Source organism: Anticarsia gemmatalis, chromosome 14 (assembly GCF_050436995.1).
Source record: "Anticarsia gemmatalis isolate Benzon Research Colony breed Stoneville strain chromosome 14, ilAntGemm2 primary, whole genome shotgun sequence".
Classification (NCBI taxonomy): Eukaryota; Metazoa; Arthropoda; class Insecta; order Lepidoptera; family Erebidae; genus Anticarsia; species Anticarsia gemmatalis.
The window spans coordinates 4175325-4197110 of NC_134758.1; the positions used below are offsets into that span (position 1 = coordinate 4175325).

Sequence of the window (21786 nt, forward strand, 5' to 3'; positions counted from 1 at the left end):
TGACATTTAAAATGTACTCCAAAAATAGTTTCTACGACGCCCGTAAGAGTCCCGTAAGAGATCAGACTTTCATACAAAATTACTTGATAACTAGCTGGTTGTCGATAGTCATAGACAGCTATACTGGGCACATGTCAGATAATATAATCAAAGAAAATCTCAAACAAAACTCGTCACCAAAATTACGAACACACAGATGTTACAAAATACCATCGTCATACGATACCAGAAATATTATTTTAGCCAAACTTCTTACTAGTAGCCAAGCCAATCAGTAATCAGCATACAAAGAAAACGCTACAGTACTTCGTAATCCACAGTCAAACGAGTCTCATTTCGCTCAACAGAGCGTTGGCGGCAAATGAACTCAACCTTTTTAGGGCCGTCAAAAGGGTAAGTGCGAAATGAGCACTACATACCGACTTTGTTATAGATATACTGGATGGGACATAGTTTTTTATCGACAATTTAATATTCTTTATTTTTTGTGTCATCGCATTTGCAAAGGTACATTGTATCACGTCACGTTCATCGCTTACATAGGACTGCTTTAAAATATTTTCTTTTGTTTTATGAGTATTTAACAAAATACTGTTACGTTGTCCAGGTCAAATTAGCTGGTAAGCTTGAGAAATTGTGCTCTCCTATGAAGGTAGTTGAGAGGCTTTAAATAATGGGTAATGTTAGGAAGTTAAACAAGACCTAACACAATCATGCACCATTGCCTTCGATTTACTTTAAAATCCACATAGAAATTATATCATCACGAAAGGTCAATTATTATCGTTATATCGCTCGTGTTTATGCCAGTCAAGGTACGTATCGCAATCTGACTTTCCAAACTCAATCAGTAGTGCAGACAGTAGATTTAATAGAGTTCCCTCCAACTCGTGGACGATGATTGCGGCTTATAATATACATGTATTATTCTGAAACAGGTACGATAGAGAGAGGCTCAAAAGCATAGTTTTTAGTGGATTTATTTTATACTAGCTGACCCGCGCAACTTCGCTTGTGTCACATAAGAGAGAATAGGTCAAAATTGTCCCCAATTTTATAACATTTTTTATTGATACTCTGCTTGATATATAGATATCGTCACGCTGCGACCAGTAGGAGCAGAATACCAATAAAAATGCCTATAGCCTTCCTCGATAAATGGACTATCTAATAAGAATTTTTCAAATCGGACCAGTAGTTCCTGAGATTAGCGCGTTCAAACAAACAAACTCTTCAGCTTTATAATATTAGTAGGTATAGATTACTATAGACTATGCGATGATACTTTTGAATATGATTGTATAACTAAATTTAAAACGTTCTGTATAACCTAACCAAAAGAACATGATTTTTTTTCTCAATACTTTAAGTTAAATTTGGCGCAAAAGTAATTGGTTTATCAATTTTCTTTGTGGGCAAGGTCGAGAGCAGAAGTTACTTGTGTTGTGTGTAAAAGAAAAATATGTATTGTATCTAGTAAGTACGTAAAAGGGCTCTAATCTCTTCCAGTTTCAAGAGTTCTATTACAACAGTTTATACGTATTAGCAAGGGCGCCTAACGGCGTCGTGTTGCGAATGTTACAATCAAAGGCCACGCCAGACCGGCGAGTTTGTCGCCTCATCCGTCATTCGAGTGAATTCATTTGTTCGACTCGTTCAACGTGTTGCCAAGATGGATCGACCGTTTACATTTGATAGAACTGTTTGTGATAATGGCCTAGCTAAGTTAGCTACCTTAGATTATTCGTATTACTAGAAATCTGCTGTATATAACATATATAACAAAATAATATACAAGTAGGGACTTGTAAACGATCACAGCCTTTAGGGCCAGAATACAGTCGCTTTTCTAGGGAAAAAAGTGACTGTATCCTGGCCCTAAAATATTCTACTTATGAGTCATGGTCTTGTATCCCACTAACTATTTCTAGTAAAAATGTACTGCTACGCAAGTTATGATCACCCTCAGACGAGTTTTTAAATAATTTTCCGCAACGTGTACTAAAACAATGTTAGCAATACGCTTCTACGCGTATTTACTAGTTCTTCCTGTGTTGATAGCAACAGATAGGTATATACTTACTATAAATTGAATAGCTAGCCTACAGTCAGGCCGACTTAAGAATTTTCTTATTATAATTTCTCGATCCTTACATTCAAGTCTTAAAATCTTATATTAACTTTTAACACGGAAACACAAAGAATAGATTATGTAAAGTCAAGAAAGAGGATATTTTGGGTCATAGGATTCTCACCCACTTTGGTCCCGTCACACCCAAAAAGCATTTTGGCTTGTGCATTCAACGTATAAAGGGGCTAATCTGAATATTGGTTTTCACAACCCACGGTAAGGTGCCTACCGAGATAGGCTTTTACTATCGGAACATCCAAATGGATTCTCATTTGCAGATTGTGTTACAAAATTTTGCTGCTGTTTAACTTTGGTTTTACGAAAATTACTTTGATAAAGAAAATAGGGAATTGTAGAACAAAGTGTATTAATTTGTATTTTAAAATAATACGACTTAAAGTCTGTATGTGTATGTTCTTGGATGTGAAGGATGTTTTGTATTCATAGGAATGATTGTAATTAATTTAGGATATTATTCTGTGTTCCCCACATCATAATCGATGTATGTTTTATGTAATCGTGCATACTACTGCATATTATACAACAAGTTAAGGTCCTAGCAATTTTATAAGGAATGGGAAACCTTTGCATTTATCATTATACACTTCAATAAGGAAGAGCATTATTAGACTCTACATAAGGTCTTATCGCAACTAATGAAACATCACAATAAAGATGTAGCTATTCTTGACTTTTTATTTGACAGTAAACTGTAGCTTAACCTATAATATAACCAATTGCAAGTAAAAGATTGATTGTTAACTTCCAGAATTTGCCAACTGATCGCAATAAAATGTATGAAAATAATGGATATGTGCTCATTAAATATTTATGGTACATAAGGCATAATAACAAAAATAAGTGGAAATTCCTGATTAAACATTTAAGCCTTAATTGGAAACGAGAGCCGACTATGAATAATCGTAGGGTTTGTGTCACATTGACAAATTGTTTGTTGCTAACTTTAAGTCGCTGAGTGAATGTGCAAACTATTTGCGTCAGCAACCATCTATAATGCAATTACGAAAATTCTACTCTACTTTGGTATGGAGATATTATTTGAAATTAGTAGTTTAAAATTCATGATAGACATTGATCCGACTAATTATCTTATATTTATAAGTAGGTCGAAATATAATAATATATATATATATAATAATATAATATCAAATACTATATTTTTTTCATTAGCTCTTTATGTGTCCCATTGCTAGGCAAAGGCCTCCCCTCTTTTCTTCCAAACCTGTCTCTCCAATGCCATATTAAGCAACGATGGTTCCGCAAACGCCGTTGGATCATCATTCCCAACCCGCGCTTGGCCAGCGTGGTAGACTCAAGGCCTGTCCCCTCACTCATTCCGGGAGGAGAAAATAGAGCAGATTTTCAGAACAAATTTCGCACTGAGAGTACGTACCCTTAATTTAAATAAAGCGTAAATGTAAATTTGTATAATGTTAACATATTTTATTAACGCGATGAAGATTATTGTTTTATCAACATTAAAGTGATTTGACGTCATTATTAAATATAGCTTTAATTAAGAAAATATTTTAAATAACTTTTCATTTTATAGGCCAGCCTTTTTGTTCAGTATTAAATAATTTGTTCCAGTGGGAAAGTTAATTATAGTTCTAAGTAAAATTACATTAAATTGAGAATAAGGGTTTGTTTTTTACCGTAATTCAAAAGCGAAAAAACTGAAAAATACTAAAAATATTTAAAACGAACTAACGCATTATTATAAAATGAAAAAAGTACCCAGATAACCCAAGACAAAGCGACAGTTGTTTATGATTTTTATTTTTTTATTAATACGAATGGTCCTCCGAGCCGAAATCTGCAGGACCGATGACTTAATTGCTATCCGAGGCACGGAGATCTACAATCTCAACTTGCTGATTCCGAACGACGCGGACTTTTTTGGCCCGAACCAAGATCCAAACCCGAGACCTCTGCGCGGTAGACTTGTACACTACCCACCCTGTCACAGAGGCAGTCATCAAACTTTTCACTAAAGTGAATAAATTTATTGTCTTATAGACTTCACTCTGAACAAATACTCTAGACGTCAATTCTCCAATCGGTGAACAGTACTGTGAGCACAGTATTCTATAGAATAAAGAAACTAAATGTGGTTGTATGTGGAATTTGTACAAACAGTTTGTCCAGTCGAGTGAGTGATTAGCGCCGGGCCACGGGACGCCACGGGTGCGCTTTAATTAAATAGGTCTATCGACCGAACCGAACTTAATTGTGTTGCTTTCAAGTTATTTTTGTAACCCATTAGATCCTTTTGGAGATCTAAATGGAAGCATTGTGAGCAAATTAATGATGCACTGTCTATTTTAGTGGCATGGCAATGACCGCGACATAACTCTATAATTAGGGTCGAATATTGAATAGTTATAACAGTTATTTTATGCACTAGAGGCGATAAGTGAGTTTTCTGAATAAGGGCCTAGCCGATGTGACGACAAAATCAAGGGACTTATTACTTGGCAACGAATCTTATATTGGTAATCGTAAGACGTCGTCTGACCGATGTGTCGACGCAAAGCAGTGATGTGGTTTCGGCCTAAAAATAAATATTCATATTAAATTACAATGTACTTTTACGACATCAACCTAAAAGAAAACTTCACGATGATTTTGAAAACTAAACGAAAGATTTGAATTCATAATATAAACTCTCAAAATATTCCAATACAGCATCCACTGTCAAAACCTGAAACATCTAAAATGGCGCAAGAAGGTAAAATGCTAAAGCAAATAAGGCAGCAAAATTTTAAAATAACATTTTCTGAATTTATCCCATAAAATTGTCCGTGAAATTGCCCGTTGGAGCTTGAAGGCGGCTAAACGTTATGCTTCATGTATCATGTATCTCACAAGCTCAGATTGTAAAGGATATTAGGGAAGAAAATAAATATTTCAGTGTCTAGAATGAATGACGGTGAAAGTTGAAAGCGTTATGAAGCTAAGCGAATAAATGTTTCGTCGTGTCTTTAATAGTAACAATAAATTTAACTTGTTACTTGCCCAGTGCTGGGCATAGGTTTCCTCCTGTGATGAGGAAGGGGTCAAGGGTCTGGCGTTATGGCCAAGTAGCTCGAACATTCCCTTTAAACAGTTAAGATCACTTTAATTGACAAAGAACCGTGCTGGTTTGGAAGATTAATGACACTATGTACAAGAAATTGTCAAAAAAAATCTACAACAAAGTTCTTTGGCGAGGCGAAGACTTTAACTAATGTAAATTGTCTTGCTAAAATTAGCTCGTTTAATGTGTCTGTTATTTGTATTTCGCTATAACATTAAACAAACATTGTGAAGATTCAAAGATTTGTTCCTAAAACATTTACAAAAACAGTAGGCACATGCTGTGTGAGATTTACCTATCACTTTTTACCAGCTTAGTTAAACGAGGAGAGGCCCGTTACTTTTGAGGATACAATGTTGAAGGCTTTCAGGGATTAATATTGTGTTTATTTAAGATGAGAGCTTACTATATGTCTGTTTTCACTTAGGTATCTAAAATAGTATATACAAACTTGCATTCGTGTCTGCGTACTAACATCTAAATATCCAGTCCGTACTTTTTTCTTCGCATTGTAAAACTCGTTGATTAATCTCTTTCATCCACTCTTTGGTATTGTTTTAAAACATAATAATTATAGAAAAATTCCTTAAGCATAATATTACCGAGCAGAAACCTTCTCAAAGGAACAAACAAACTGGGTTAAGACGAGATTTGCAAATCTCGAATAAGAAGCCATTTGGATCCGGTGTAATGCGAGCAGTGGGCACGGATATTTATCTTTTGTTCCTGACGTATATTGTTAAGGTATTTGTTTGGGAAAACTATCATCTTTACAGTGTTTTTATAGCGGTATTATTATTTGCTGTAGCACTATTTTCTACAAACCTAAACATCGATTATCGAGAGTTTGACATTTATAATTATGTAACGTACCTTTGTAATAAAAATGCATGCTGTGTTTACCTGTAATTAGATATACAGTAGGCTAATTTAAGGATAAATTATATTATGTGCTCCTTTTTAGGTATAATTACTGTTATATCTGTTGGTGAACCGAAATATATAAAAATAATGTACTGCCAAAATAGTTTCTACGACGCCCGCTAGAGGCGCTTACCTTATTGTTATACAATTTTTTTCGATAGCTGGCCGGTTGTCGGTAGTCGAGAATCGAGTTACTGAACATCATAATTAACCGGCGAGAATCGTATTCAAACTTAATTGTTTATTGATACCAATACATCGTACATGCACTCACTCTTACTCGCTCTCTTAGTCACTAACATTGTGTAAACACAAAAAAATGCGTTTGCAACTTGCTTGAGGCAGTCTAGTAAAAAAGGCAAAACATGGACGCGTAAAGACAACTGACATGTTGTAATAGACTTTCATTGAATATGTAAGGAAACCTCGTGGTGGAAAACATATTATGTATATTATCCTCGCTTTACCAACTAACAGTCTAACTTGTTTAAATCCTTAGAAGATTTAAATACTTATCATGTGATAGTGTCAAAGGAATGTAAGACTACCATTTCGAAAGTTTTTTTGACACACTGTGACGATAAAAATGCTTTGCATAGTTCTAAATTCAATACAATCAACTAAAGTTTCTACTTGCAAAGTAAAATCTTCTGAATATGTCACGTCGTTTCAATTCCTAGCAATTTTAGTGGAAAAACGATGTATTTTTAATTTTAATAAAGCCGTAATGCGCTAGTTAGTCGGGAACACGAGTATCTGGCTACAAATAGAACAGGGTGAGCTGTGGCTTATTCACAAATCCTGCTGACTGCAGGGACCGTTGTAATTACGATGAACGATATTGAAACGATATAAAGACGATTCTTGTTATGGCGTACCAATACGTCATAACAAGAATCAGATCAAGAATCAAGAATAGTGCTTTAAATAAAGACTTAAATAATGTTCAGTCAAATAAGAAGTAAATCTAAATTAGAATAAAAAACATCCTATTGTATGTCTTAATTGATAGCAGGATATTCCATGGACATTAAACTGGTATTTAAACATTATTGTCAATAATCCAATCTGATACAATCATGTTGGCTGTAATTTTAGCTTACGACAAATAAATTAAGACCCCCTTAGTGTTCTGATGTACGAAATATTCTATAATTTTATTTCTACTCTCAAGACTTTAAATAACTTAATAAGGAAGCCTGAGCAAATACGTAAATACTAATTTATGCGTATAAAATAAACCGTTATATATTATCGTAAATCTAAATAACAACATAGCGAGCCAGCACCGCAATGCACCACGACGGATTATCAGGCTCGACTTTTTTCAATTAACAAGCCAAATGAGCCTCGCTAAGAATTATAATCTGAATACTAAACAATTGTTAGCTTTTAAAATTACAGCCACATAGCCTTTTACTCTAAATTCTCTTTTACTCTAGTTTTAAATCACTTTTTAATTTTATTAAACTTATTTTTTACTGGGTCGGAGTCGTACATGATTTAACATGCATTTTAATTCTGTATGCAAAGATTGAGTTCGGTTAACGAGATTTTATATTTGCGCAATAGTAACGTAAAACTGTTATTGGTGTAAAATAAGGTTATCTATAATTTTCAAATACAAGTCCCGTTTCATTATAATGTATGCATATAAGTCACGAGAGCTTATAATTGTCATTTGGACAATATTCATCATGCTTTCTGGTATACTGATTAGTAAGAATTAAAAATTTAAAAATCCGTACAACATGAAAAATGTGTAGTTGTGTAAAGTCTGGTAATAATTTTGTGTCAATTTATTTCGAGTGTTTGTATGTTTGTAAAAGTCCACGCTACACATATACAGTTCTTAGTGTGGAAGTGTTTAAAACAAAACAACAAACAATGCAAAAGTTTCAAAGATATTTCCATCGTGTTTCCTACCTGAAAGTCACAACCACTTACAAGAATAACAAAAGGCGAAATTTTTCCACTGACAAACTGCAAGCTGTTAACAAAGACAGTGCAAGTACAGACTAATTAATTATATCCAGATGTTTCTCGGTACAACTTTTCAACTGTTTGGAAACGTTTGCCGTTTGTGTTTCGGATAATTGACTGTGTTGCTGTCGCTGTCTGTACAACTATTGTGTTCATCTATTATTTATTTCTTGTCGTATTCTTAAAAGAGTCTTGACTTCAGTAGGTCGATTCTCTACCACTTTCGACTACCGACAACCGGCTAGCTATCGGAAAATTTTACATGACAATCGGTTCAGCGCCTCTAGCGGGCGTTGTAAAAATTATTTTGGCAGTACATTTTAAACGTCAAACTCTCGATACTCGGCGGTTCCAATAGTAGAGAAGCGTGCTACAGGAAAAGGCAAATAAGAATTACAAAATAGACATTTGTAAGTGCATACATTTGTCACATTATATTTTAGAATTGGTTATGTTATAGCATTTAACCAAGACTTGTAAATAGAGGTCATGTCGTATTTAGCTGATAACATTTATTTTAAATAAAAATAACAACAAGTTGGTATATAATTAAACAAAAAACTTCGAAATGAAAAGACTAAATCTTTTATATACGCACATTAACTGAAGCGAACTAGTTTAAAATAGGAAGTAATATCGAAAACAAAACGGTACTTTTAAGTGTTTGTAATAAATTCAGTCGGGATGCGGCTGCTGCATTACAAACGAAATTTTCTCCTTGCACAAAATGGCGGCATGCATTTTATTAGTCCTATTCTCGTTTCCTTTGTAATGAATAAGTGGGTATTAAATAGAGCGTGCATTCGTAAATTATGTTCGCGTAAGATCGGAATGGTCGAGATTTTAATGTCTGATTTTGGGCCTTTTTGTCGATTTTCTAAGGTCGTTGCAATCCAGCATCGAAATTTTGACATTTGAAATGTATAGCAAAAATAGTTCTTACGACGTCCGCTCGAGGCGCTGATCAAATGCCTAGATGGAGAGTCATGCTACGGGTACTTTAATGAAGACATATTTTAACGTTACCAGAAGTCAGAAACTTAAATGTCCGACAACCTTTCTTACTGACAGATATTGAGTTATAAACCCTAGTAACTGTTGTGGAGGTCCGATAAGTAGTCGCTCCATGTAAAAAAATAGTATTTAACTTCGTGCGGTGAGACTGGAAGCCGACTCCAAAATAGTTGGTAAAGAATTTAGACGTTTGTTAGTCACTTTCTAATCTTCAGATTTATATGAACGCTGAGCCAGTGGGTTTGCGTCACAACCAGCGTAAATGTTTAATTATGTGGTTAATTCCCAATGAGATATTTGTTCTTCGCTATTGACTATAATCATAGGTTATCTATCGCTAGTCACCTTTACGACATTAGATTTTTTATCTAAAACGTCGAAGGTTATTTAATTTATAGAACATTTAATATAATAACTGTATTGGTTTATTTACTACGAAATATTTTTTTATTGCCTTTTGATTGGTACTAAAATAACTTGAAAAAACTGTCAAGTTTAATTAATGTCAATGTGAGCTATTAAAGCAAGTGAAAATTGATCATACCAAGTTGCATGACTAATAATTTATAATATAACTTAGATTCACGATAATCATAGCTACAATTTTGCCAAATCAGCAAAAATATAACGCGACGTAATCCAAAAGTAGTGTAAAATTTTGAATACACTATTAGTTATACAATTTTAGTCACAAAAAGTACCTAAGTTCAAGTAAATTAAGAAGCTTTTTCTATCTCTTAGCAACGACGACACCTCGTTAGTGACACATAAAAGTCTAGAAAAAGTCAATAGAAATTCTTGCAAATTAAGGAATAATTTGCTTAAGTCGTTGAAATGGAAAAAGAAATAGGCCTCATTTGAAGAATGACTACTCGATACGCACTTAAATTCGATCTCAAATATTGTACTCATTGAACTATTTAGTGAAAATATTTGACTTAATCTACTTTCAAAATGAACACGACCCGCCGTAAGCTACGTTTAGAGGTTGAATATTATAAAAATAGGTTTTAGAATTGACGGCAAAAAATTCTGTTTGTGTGGCAAGGATCTTGCTTATTGTTTAAAGTTGAATCAGTTATCTAAAGCCGCACAGTAGTCGAAATTCGACTAAATTAAATTGAAATTATAAGTTATTAAGTATCAAAATTTGTGACATTAAGTGAGTAAGACCTCAGTAAACATATAAGTATTCTATATCTGTGTCATTGCTCTATGTATATAGACTAATGTTAATGCGTGGTAGTGTATGTAATGTTTTATTTATTGTTTAAATGTACTTTATAAGCATTATTATTAAAAAATATCTTACATCATATCCTCCTACACATAAACTATAGGTGTGCCAAATTTCATACTTCTGCGTCCATACGTTCTTATGATCCCAACAAAATTAATGTACGTTTAACATAGCTAGTACGAAAGTGCGAAAGTTTCGGCAGTGTACACGCGCCCTTAAGTTTGCTCAATCTGAGTTTGAGTGACATTTAGTGATTGAAGAAAATTGTATTTGAATGTTGTATTTGTAACATTGGATATACATTGTGTATAGCGTTTTAATGGAGTGGAGATTTCACGGTGCCTGCCCCTTGGGGGTTGACAGAGATAAATGGAACCCGCCTTTTGGCGTTTTAGGGTTCTTCGGGAAGAACGTTAAAACGCGTTTACGAGTTTGGACTTTGTTTAGCGAGAAACTCACTTCGCTATTGTTCCCATGATAAATTTAAATGCTCCTACAATTGCTTCTTATTAACTTTTTAAGAATATTGCGACGGAGAGCGGAAAAAGTGGCCTTACGTCATTTGGGGCGTGAAATTTTATTTTTATTACTCGATTTGAAGGAGGGAATAAGACTTTATTTTGTCTAGTTGATCCATCATCAAGAGAACGATATGAATTTGCATTGATATGACGTTTGATAACTTATTAAGACAAGTGTTTTTTTTATAGTAATGGATATTTTTACATATATCAGTTCGATAAAAAAAAGTTAGTTCCTATTTAAAGCTCTACAAGGAAATATTAAACGGAACCAAACAGTCCCAAAAAGGATAATTCACCTTTCAACAAATAAATAATCTTCCAGTTTGTTTTGATCCAAATACGACAAAAAATATTTTGTAATTATGTGAATAATAAATCAAAGGAAAACGATTTTTATATTTGATGACAGTTTTACATTAATTTTGCGACAAAAAATATAAAATGATGCCTTAATAAAAAAAAAAAGAATTAGGACAAAAAAGCTATTTAATTATTGTGTAAACCTTTTGATATAAAATAATGCTATATCATAAAGTCCTTAAATGTTATAAAACAATGTTCGCCACGTCTGTCTGCCTGTAGCCGTTGCGGGCCGCTAGCACGATTATAAAATTCGAATAAACAGGCTAAGCATTTCATGACAGAATATGCATTTCATAAAAATGCGTTTCTATTATTATTTTAATTAAATATTCTTTATAAAACACACCATATGACAAGATGTGAGTAAGGCAAAGGAAGCCTGTAAGGATAGTACCAAGTGGCGTTCTTTGGTGTCTGCCTACCCCTATGGGAAAAAGGCGTGATATTATTTATGCAGTATAACATGTATTTTAAAACGAATTCAAGCGCCTAAAATGTTCCTTCTAATAAAGTACCTATGTCTTACAAATTACCTGCTTGAAAAATGTCCTAAAAACTCGCATACCTGACTATACAAACTACACAATGAAACCCTATTGACGGTTTGCACAAAAATGGCAGTCCGATTGTGGAAAAACCAGTTCGATTTTCCACCAACAAACTTTTCCGAAACAAACATTCTTATTAGCTGAAAAGGCTTGTGTAATGAAAAACGGTAGACCCTGTCTTATAATAACAGTCACCGGTTTCTTTGCCCAAATATTTCATGGACAATACTCCTATTTTATTGTTTGAAGGCTTTACTGCGAACGAATTGAAGCCCCGATTTATAACGGTCCAATAGAATTATCGGTCGGATAGTCTTTAATTATTTTATTATCTATTATTGTTTAAGTGTGTCCTTTTCTACGTAGATAATGGCAATATCTCAGAAAAAATACATTTAAAACAAATTACAATGTTTGGTCATATCAATAATAATTTTAGTGTCATTGCATTCATTTCTCAAACCGGTAGCACAATTTTCTACTGTCAGTGGCAACGGGTATTGAGACTTTGACATGTAAAATGTACTGAACACATAGTCCATACGGCACCCGCTAGGGGCGCTGGTTAAGTTTTTTGACAATATTTTTTGAAAGCTAGTCGGTTGTCGATAGTAGCAGGGATGCACCTGTCAAGTTTGATACTTTGGCACTTAATTAGAAGTAATTGTGTAAATATTAATTGTTATACAACTCTAACGCATCAAATACCTAATTTTGTGCATTCTGAATATAGTAGCCAGCCCCTGAAAGGAAGACCGAAAAATGCGAGTCGATGAAACATTGCATTTTCATTTTATTAACGCGAAGTTGGTTGCAATATAAATTAATAAGCCGAACTGTGACCGAAAAGTTTTTTCATAACCCGGACGTATAAAATGACGTTCGCTTAAACTGTACTGAATTCTATTTATGTAAGAACTTTGTACATACAATAAATGGGACAAAAACGAAATAGCCAAAATCTAACAGTTTTACAATTTTCGTTGATTTAGGTAAACGTTACTTGGTGTGATATTGGGTAAAATATATATTATAAACATATGATTTTGATATTTTTTTTTCTGTTTAAATATTTTTTATAATTATTGTCATCTGTATCCATTAGTAATAAAGAATAAAGGACGAACTCTTCAACTGAAAATTGTTAAAATGTACATTGTGCAGAAAAGAGCTTTAGAAGTTGGGGTAAGCTCAATGGTTGAACAATAATAATGTTATTCTAAGAATCAAATAGGAAATAAAGTGTAATGGTAAAATAATACAACAACATTTTGTATGCATAAATATTTAATCAGAAATACATGTTTATCGGTAAGGTATCACCCAAAGTGTATTTTTTTTTAGATACAACTTCCGCATTAAGCGGTAGCTGCTCTTGTGTCGCGGAGACTTTTATAAACATACTAAAAACTAACACAAAGTACAACCAGGCTCGAAACAATTATTTGTAGATTACACAAATAATTGTTCCGTGTGTGCTCCCCACACAGTAGCAGCGGCGTGGTGCCCTATACCACTGCGCTACGGAGGCAGTCAATTAAATCATTGTACGTGATTAAGACGGTGCTTCGTTAATACATCCTGAATTTCTTTGTGAGCATTCAACCTATGTTCTAGAGGAAGCTCTCTCAGTTGTTTAGCGACAAGTCTCCCAATAATGTCGCATTCATCTTCAGCCGCAGTTTGTGTTGTTGGTTTTAAATCTTTACGAATCGAGTCGGTTAATTGGCGAATAGCACTCGCTACATAATTTTTAGGGCACTGCTCGTTCTTGAATATTGACTGCAAAAGAAAGTTTAATAGGTGTAAAAATTGCCTTAAGAAAACTTTTTCCTGTACGTTAGTTCGGTTTTCCTAATTAATCAGTTTGAATGTTATCGTAAGAGTAAAAATTATAAAACAAAACATGTATAAAAAAATGAAGAAAATTGTAAATTAATTTCAAAATGATAGGATACACTAACTGCTATTTAATAGTAATTAATAATAGTCATAGTTTAATAGTCAGAAAATATATGATGCCATCAAAAACATTCTGTAAAATTCCCAAGTCTCGCCGTAAAAAGTTGTGAGATCGATATAATACCAAGTCGATTAATCTTTTTAGTCTCTACTTAAAAGACCTTCTGTCTTAAGTTATTACGTATGTTATTATCATGCCAATTAAAAAAAAATACGTTTAAAACAAATAGACTAGCTTCTAAGTCTGCTAGAAGTACCTTAGACTTTTGATGATCGGTGAGTCAGTGAGTCAGTGAATCAGTGAGTGCCAAAATTCAGAAACTTTAACAAGTTGTCATTCTTAAACTACTGGTTCGAATTGACTGAAATTTTAAAAATACCGTGTTTATACAATTACTGATTAGTTGCTGTAAATCCAGGCTTCTTGTTTTATCCACAACGAAATTATAGGGGTGTCAAAAATAGCCCGAATTGCTTCGAGAAAAGGATGGTACGGCCGTGCCGCTTTTTTTTGCTCGACTTGCGGGGGCACTTCCGTGCCCCCAGAAAATAATCACCTGGCAAACATAATTTATGATGTGCGGACAAGTTGGATGATAAAGCTTTATTTCCTGTATTGTGACCTGAAAACAAGTACATGTGATATTAGTACAGCTTTCTATTGCGGGCTTCAATTTAGTAACCATCGGGACCTGAAGAAAGCGAAAAAATTATGATTGACTAGGCGCCGCCCGCGACTTCGTCCGCGTGGAAACCTTTGCCGATCCCGTAAATCCCGATCCCTCGGGAACTCCGGGATAAAAAGTAGCCTATGTGTTATTCTGGGTCTTCAGCTACCTATAATAATATGTTAAACTTCAATCGGTTCAGTAGTATTTGCGTGAAAGAGTAACAAACATATCCATACATACCTACATACATTCTCACAAACTTTCGCTTATAATATAAGTAGGATTATTTTAACAATTCTTCATTTATTTTCTTTATTTAGATCTAGGTGTAAATGTATGAATGTATTAATAACTTTGTGAATCTATTGACATCGTAAAAAGTTTACTAGATTAACGTAGACATGTCAGTTCATCACACACAGATAGTTAGGGAATTCTTATTAAGTAGAGCTACCACGGCGATAAAGGGCGAATCGAGTATTTTAAAAGTAAAAAACTCTAAAATATCGACTACGATGAAATACGTACCACGAAAGTTTTTTTCGAAAGAGCATAAATTGCTTCCGTTTCATTTACCAAATTTATCCTAACAGAAACCTCGTCAGGATTTCCCTCAAATTTAGCTCTATCAATTTCTTTGCAATTTACAAATAAATATATATCCTTGTCTCTCTGTTCTAGGGCAATTTGAATCCATTCGTTTATTAAAATATCCGAAAAGTGGAAATTAACGGTTCCAGAACCGTAGAAAAGAGTTATTCTTGTGACATCACTAGAAGCGGGCGTAAAACATAGACTCATATAAGACTCGCTATTGGCTTTCAAAGAGAAGGCACACCATGGTTTTGAACGATCACTGATCTTAAACGTAGTTGAAATGATGAATTGGTCAGAAAAAGATACTTCGTCTAGATTATTAACAAAAGGTTGGAACTTGTTGTGAAAACTAGTCTCGAAATAAGAGGCTTCAGTGCCTTCCCATGCACCATTGACAACTTTGTTACGAATTGAACTTGTGTTTGGCATCAGATCATATACTTCTGTTTCTGAAACAATAAAGAAAATAGCTCCTGAATAAAAATATAACGGCGTAAAGTGAAAATTAGACTAAATGTTTCAATTGAGAAGCTATCTGGATGATAAATAGTATTATTTAACCCATTAATGTCTCACACCGCTGAGCATTGGTCTCCTCCCAAGCGAGGGAGGGGTAAGCTTACGCTTTATCCACACACAGTATTAGTAAAACATACTTTTGATAATTTTGTATAATTTAAGAGTCTAGTGCTTATAATATTGAAGAATATATACTTTGGAATTTTCTTCTTACCGGAGCCCGGTATTTTGTGACCTTCAGCTGGAGCACTGCATACAGCCAGCGCTCCTATGAGAATGATATATCTGAAACAATAAAAAATTTATTTAAACAATTCGTAATGATATATTATCACTTTTTTAGAATTCAAATGAATGCGGTTCGAAAATAACCGAAGAGGTCTTGTATTTACTTATCGGTTACTACGAATTGTCATTCTATTAGACTGTAAGTTAAATAAATTATTTATTTATTTGCGATAACATTATCAACTACATGTAACCGAGAGGTTACGTTACGTTTATCTTAAAGTGAAGTAATTACAATTTGTTTTTTGTGTTCACTATCGCATAAGCCTCTCCAATATAATACGATGTATAAAAAGTATAAAATTAATTTAGAAGAGAATAAATCGTATAGTCGGTGGATTACTAACTGGATACTGAAATAGCACTATATCACTTAACTAGCTGACCCGCGCAACTTCGCTTGCGTCACATAAGAGAGAATGAATGAAATTTTCCCCGTTTTTGTAACATTTTTCACTCGTACTCTGCTCCTATTGGTCGTAGCGTGATGATATATAGCCTATAGCCTTCCTCGATAAATAGGCTATCTAACAATGAAAAAATTTTCAAATGGAACCAATAGTTCCTGAGATTAGCGCAAACAAACTCTTCAGCTTTATAATATTAGTATAGATTTTGAATGTTGAGTAAAGGTACTAAGCACCCGAATAAAAGTCATAGTGAAATAACAATTCTCAAAAGAAATAAATAAGTCTTAATTTTTTAAGGTTACACGAAATGACTTCTTTTTTTGAAATACTGCTACAACGGTACCTACTACTGCAATAATTATTATATTATGCACATATTATTCCCAATCAAGGTGACTAAAAAGAAGAAAGAATTGAGTACTTACATATTAAACTCCATGTTTGACGTTTCACAGTACTAAAGCTCGTTCGCGTCTCGTATCGTGGCAACGAATGGTCATGAACTGACTACATTTATCTAATGACCATGATATTGTGATAACTACATTAATATCAATGTTTTTTACTTATAACTTTGATGGCTTCAGTGACACGGTCGGTAGTGTATATACGATTGCTACGTGGGGGTCTCGGGTTTGAATTCCGGATCCAACTGATAATCAGTTTCTGAGTTTTTCTGACAATAGGGATGATGACTAATCTTGTTTTTTTAGTCCATCTAGTAGATTGTGAAAAATAATTACACATATTATATGTGCCATTTTTGTGCATAATCAAGTTATTACCGCGATACATTGAATTGAAAAGTTGCATGACGTCACGTTAGAGTATAACATGTACAACGCCGTGACGCCATTAGCCCCCTCCATAGTTATGGAGGGGGCTAATGACGTCACGGTGACATTATGCTTTTAAAGTACGTCACTTTATTGGTCTTTAATAAAAAATAATACGTGTCTAATATTTTTAAATTATCTGACTGGCGGACTAATTATAATTTATTTTCTATTACCTTGGAAACATCCCTATTCTGATCTAATTGCCTGGAGTTAAGAAGTTATCGTCGTAAATGTTTCTACCTGGAAGAGAGGGTCCAGTGCTGGACCTCTCACTGGTCGTGCCAGTTATCAGTGTGATAATACAGAGCCTTTGTGTTGTGCACACACTTGGATAGTGTAATAACAAAGTCCTGCACATAGGCCGGTGTCAACGAAACTCGTGTCTGTGGCCTCTCTTCTCTTCGCAGAAGAAAAATTTAGAATCATTGATTCCATAGTTAAATTATATATTTAGTAATTTACTTGCAAAGCGTTTACTTTTGGGCTAATATAATATACAATCCTATATATATATATCCTAGGGGTATATTTCCCTGGGATTGATATATTACTTCTAAAAATATGTATGATTTAAAGTTTTCTTTTAGAATAGTTTGGCGTGTCCATGCACATTCATGGGTGAATATCAAAATGTACAAGATTAGCTCTCAAAATATGTTTTATAAAGGCATAAAAAATATACAACATTTCGTATGCAAAAGTATATTCAAAATAGATTCACAGTGTTAAAATCTTTTGTTATAAAACTATTTCTGTTTATAAAATATTTTCGTTATAAAATAAATCATTTTACGTGATTAAGACGGTGCTTCGTTAATACATCCTGAATTTCTTTGTGAGCATTCAACCTATGTTCTAGGGGAAGCTCTCTCAGTTGTTTAGCGACAAGTCTCCCAATAATGTCGCATTCATCATCAGCCGCAGTTTGTGTTGTTGGTTTTAAATCTTTACGAAATAAGTCTGTTAATTCATGAATAGCTTTCTCTACATCATTATCTTCGCCTTTTTGAGGTGATTCTGTAGTTGTCGATGTTTTACGGACATTTTCTGTAGTCGATGTTGTACTAGTAGCATTCACAGTATTCTGTCGACTTTTTAATGGCTGAAAAGTTAAAGTAAACGTCAAAATGGCGAGACATTTTAATTACATTTAAATAACTCTCATCAGTAGCAATATTTGATAGAATCGTTATTATGGCATCCCTTAATAATTGATAATGTATAAATATAATCTATCAAATTAGAGTGATGTAAGGATAAAATACAAGCGCTTTAAAATCTTGTGATTTATCTTCATCTTGTAGTTGAGAAACTGTTGTGTGTTTCTCATCTACTATCTGAAACTGACTAGCTATCGAGACATTTTGTATGAAAATCTGATTAGCGCCTCAACTGGGCTCTGTAGGAACTATTTTTGCAATAGATTTTAAATGTCAATCTCTCAATGCTCGATAGTACCGACTGTACAGAATTTCGATACTGCTCAATGTAAAAAATATTCACCTTGCAAACCTTTCCTATAGTCTCTTCATATATGTAATAATAAATCTTGATTTCCTGTATGGTTACCTAGAAATGATAAAAATACATGTTATTCCGATAGATTAATTATAAGTCGTTTTTTATCTGTACTGTAAAAACAGTAACAATCGTATCAGCCTAGCCTTTCTTCCACCAGTCTTACCGGATGCAGCTGAATACCACGTATTTTAGAATGTGCAACTTTTTGTCGGGCCTCCACAACCCAGTTACCAGGGTTATAACACGATACCGTTCGGTAAGACTGGTGTGCAGACATTCAAGCTTCTGACAACTTTTAACAACTGTCGACATCAGCCACACACTCTTTACAGCATGCTCTTGAGAGAAATCATGTTGTATCGACCTAAGCAACGTGAGATAAGGATAAGAAGAAAAACCTGTACACAACGGTGAAAGAAATGAAACGCTTACCCCGAAATTCTCTTTTGAAATAGCGTATTTTCCTTCAGACAATAATTCCAGCTCAAAAAATGGGTAAGGAGATCCTTGAAATTTAGATACACCAATTTCTTTACAATTTATTGTTAAAGATGCTTCGTCGGTGAAGTTTAGTCCTACTGCAACTTGAGTCCATTCGTTTTCCAAAATGTCCGAATAATAGAAGTGAGCGATTCCAGAACCGTAGTACAAAGATATCTTTGTGACGTCACTTGTAGCGGGCGCGAAACAAAGAGTCATATGAGGCAAGCTTTGTCTTTTAAAAGAAAATAGACACCAGTGTTTGCCATGATCAGTGATTTTAAACGTTGATGTGATTATAAATTGATTGGAAAACGAATATTTATAACGATTATTTCTAAAAGGTAAAAACTTGTTGTTAGGGCCAGTTTCAAAATAAAATGCCCGGTCGCTGTCTTCTACGCCACCGACAATTTTATCTTGAATCACACTTGTGTTTGGCAGGAGACTATGTTCTACCGTTTCTGCAACATAAACAATATTTTGCCTGAAATATAATACGTATAATATACACCTTATCATAAATATACTAACTTGCTTTAAAAAATCTATAGTGTATATCTTATACCTTATATTACATATTAACACACTTGTTATACCCGAAGGATTAGGCAGAGATAACAAAAACACCCAAGTTTGCCGTCAACTATGTAGTCCCAAGTAATAGGGGGCAAGCCTTTTGCCATATCACCAGGCACAAAGTCTACTCTTAAAAATATTCTAATATCAATTAAAAAGACCAATAGAACTTTACCGGGGAATCGAACCCGCCTCGTCTTAAACAACAGTCCGATAACTACAGAATACACCAGAGAGGTAGCCGGTTATAAAACTTCAAATAATTCAAACATTGTTTTCTTTGGAGTCAAGTTAGCTTTTGAGTACTTAATAAATGTATTACCAACATACGCTGAAGCACTATGCAGTCCCAGTATTACTAAAATGAGGATGGTATATCTGAAACAACACATATTAATCCATGTTTAAATAGGCCATACAAACTTGTCAATCAAGGCGAAGCCTGGATCATGACACTACTTTAAATTTAAATTGATGTATATTTGACAGACTCAGTGGCGCAGTGGTTACGGTCATCACGCCGCTACCATTGTGACGGGTTCGATTCCCACACGGAACAACTAATAATTGTTTCGGGTTTGATTGTGTTTGTGTCCGTTGTTTGTATGTTTGTAAAAGTCCCCACGACACAAGAACAATTCTTAGGGCGGGAGTTGTTTTATAAAAGAAAAAAAAAGTTACTTTACTATATGCAAGAATTTATTTAAACTATCCAAATATGAGAACAATATACAGAACACCTTATTATATCACTCTTATAGCTCGGCATAACGAACAAGCACAAGCCTGACAGCTTTAGGTGCCTTTTAAGGCACGGTCGCCTACAATCTTTATTACCTAACAACGAAAATCATTGAAAACTACACAACTATATAATATAACATTAGCCAGCTACGTTATTTATCTTTTGATATTAAGTAAGTAATAATTTTTTTTTTCTCATGAATTGATAGGAGAGGCCTATAATTGGGTTGACTAGTATTGAACCAATTCTGATAGCGGAATTTATAAGTCGAATAATTATTGAAACACAACTCAATTATAAGTGCTTTAAACGATCGCGGAATAGAGATCTTGGCTTGAAAAGATCACGTAAGATCATAAATACACCCATAGTCAATAAATGAAAAGTAAAATTGAATAAAAATACGGTAACATAACTTTTTGTAGGTATTTACTTTAAGAATACATTTGAATAATATTAAACTAAAAAAAAATACTGAAAAGAAAATCACTTACAAATTGGACCACATGTTGACTTTTAGTAAAAATTAACTAACGATTAGCGTGTCGTAACCTGCCAGCTACTGGCCGCGGACTGTTTACAATATGACATATGACAATGATATTGCTGATAACTTTACGAATATAATTAAATATTAAGATTAGAGGAATTTAATTAATTTAGGAAACATATAACCGAGATTTATACAAATATTTTCGCTCCATGTGTGTTATAGCAGCGGTGAAGATGCCTAAGCACCGCGCCGCAAACTTAGGTATTCGAAATTATCAACATTATTTAACTTAAACTAGGATGAAAATAACTCTATTCTACAAAATATGATACCAATGTGTCAATACCTTAGTTATTCTAAAGCCAAACTTTCATCATCAGACTTAACAGACACTGTGATACTAAAAGCTAAAGACTAACCCCCGGTTTCTGAGGTACATTTAGCGGTAGTTTATCTATTCAATAGCGTTTAAACTCATATTACAAAAACGGTATCAAATAGATAAACTACCGCTAAATGAACTCAGAAACCGGGGGTAAGCAACACTTCACTTTATTGACGTCATATGAAACTATTAGTCTATATTGCGAGTCAAATCTAACTTCAAAACAATATAAATTTTGTTTCCAAAAACGGAAAGAATCGGAAACAATACTGTCTTGAATAAGTTCGACGAAAAATCTCTTACAGATCCCATTCAGTGAACCGATTTAAACAGCCCCACATCCACATTTCAAGCTTCGAAAGTATAACTTTAAAATATTTAGTAGCGTTTCGTAGCCACTGAATATTTCAATCCAAATTGATTTCAGCTATTCCGACTGCTTGTAATAAATTCTTTCGTGTTCGATTTGA

At 33.9% G+C, this 21786-nt stretch overlaps 2 protein-coding genes across 2 annotated transcripts; both read right to left on the reverse strand.

Moving 5' to 3' along the window:
• Positions 1-13118: 13118 nt before the first annotated feature.
• LOC142978336 (uncharacterized) lies at positions 13119-16802 on the reverse strand. Its single transcript, XM_076122735.1, has 5 exons — positions 16700-16802; positions 15791-15861; positions 14989-15506; positions 14347-14412; positions 13119-13609 (listed from the first exon to the last, which is right to left on the reverse strand). The coding sequence occupies exons 1-5, from the start codon at positions 16711-16713 to the stop codon at positions 13370-13372; spliced, it is 909 nt and encodes a 302-aa protein (XP_075978850.1). The 5' UTR covers positions 16714-16802; the 3' UTR covers positions 13119-13369.
• Positions 16803-17827: 1025 nt separating this feature from the next.
• On the reverse strand, positions 17828-21079 carry LOC142978360 (uncharacterized). The gene is made up of 5 exons (XM_076122781.1): positions 20933-21079; positions 20016-20071; positions 19067-19578; positions 18617-18682; positions 17828-18215 (listed from the first exon to the last, which is right to left on the reverse strand). Exons 1-5 carry the CDS (start codon positions 20944-20946, stop codon positions 17898-17900), a joined length of 966 nt encoding a protein of 321 aa, XP_075978896.1. The 5' UTR covers positions 20947-21079; the 3' UTR covers positions 17828-17897.
• Positions 21080-21786: the final 707 nt, after the last annotated feature.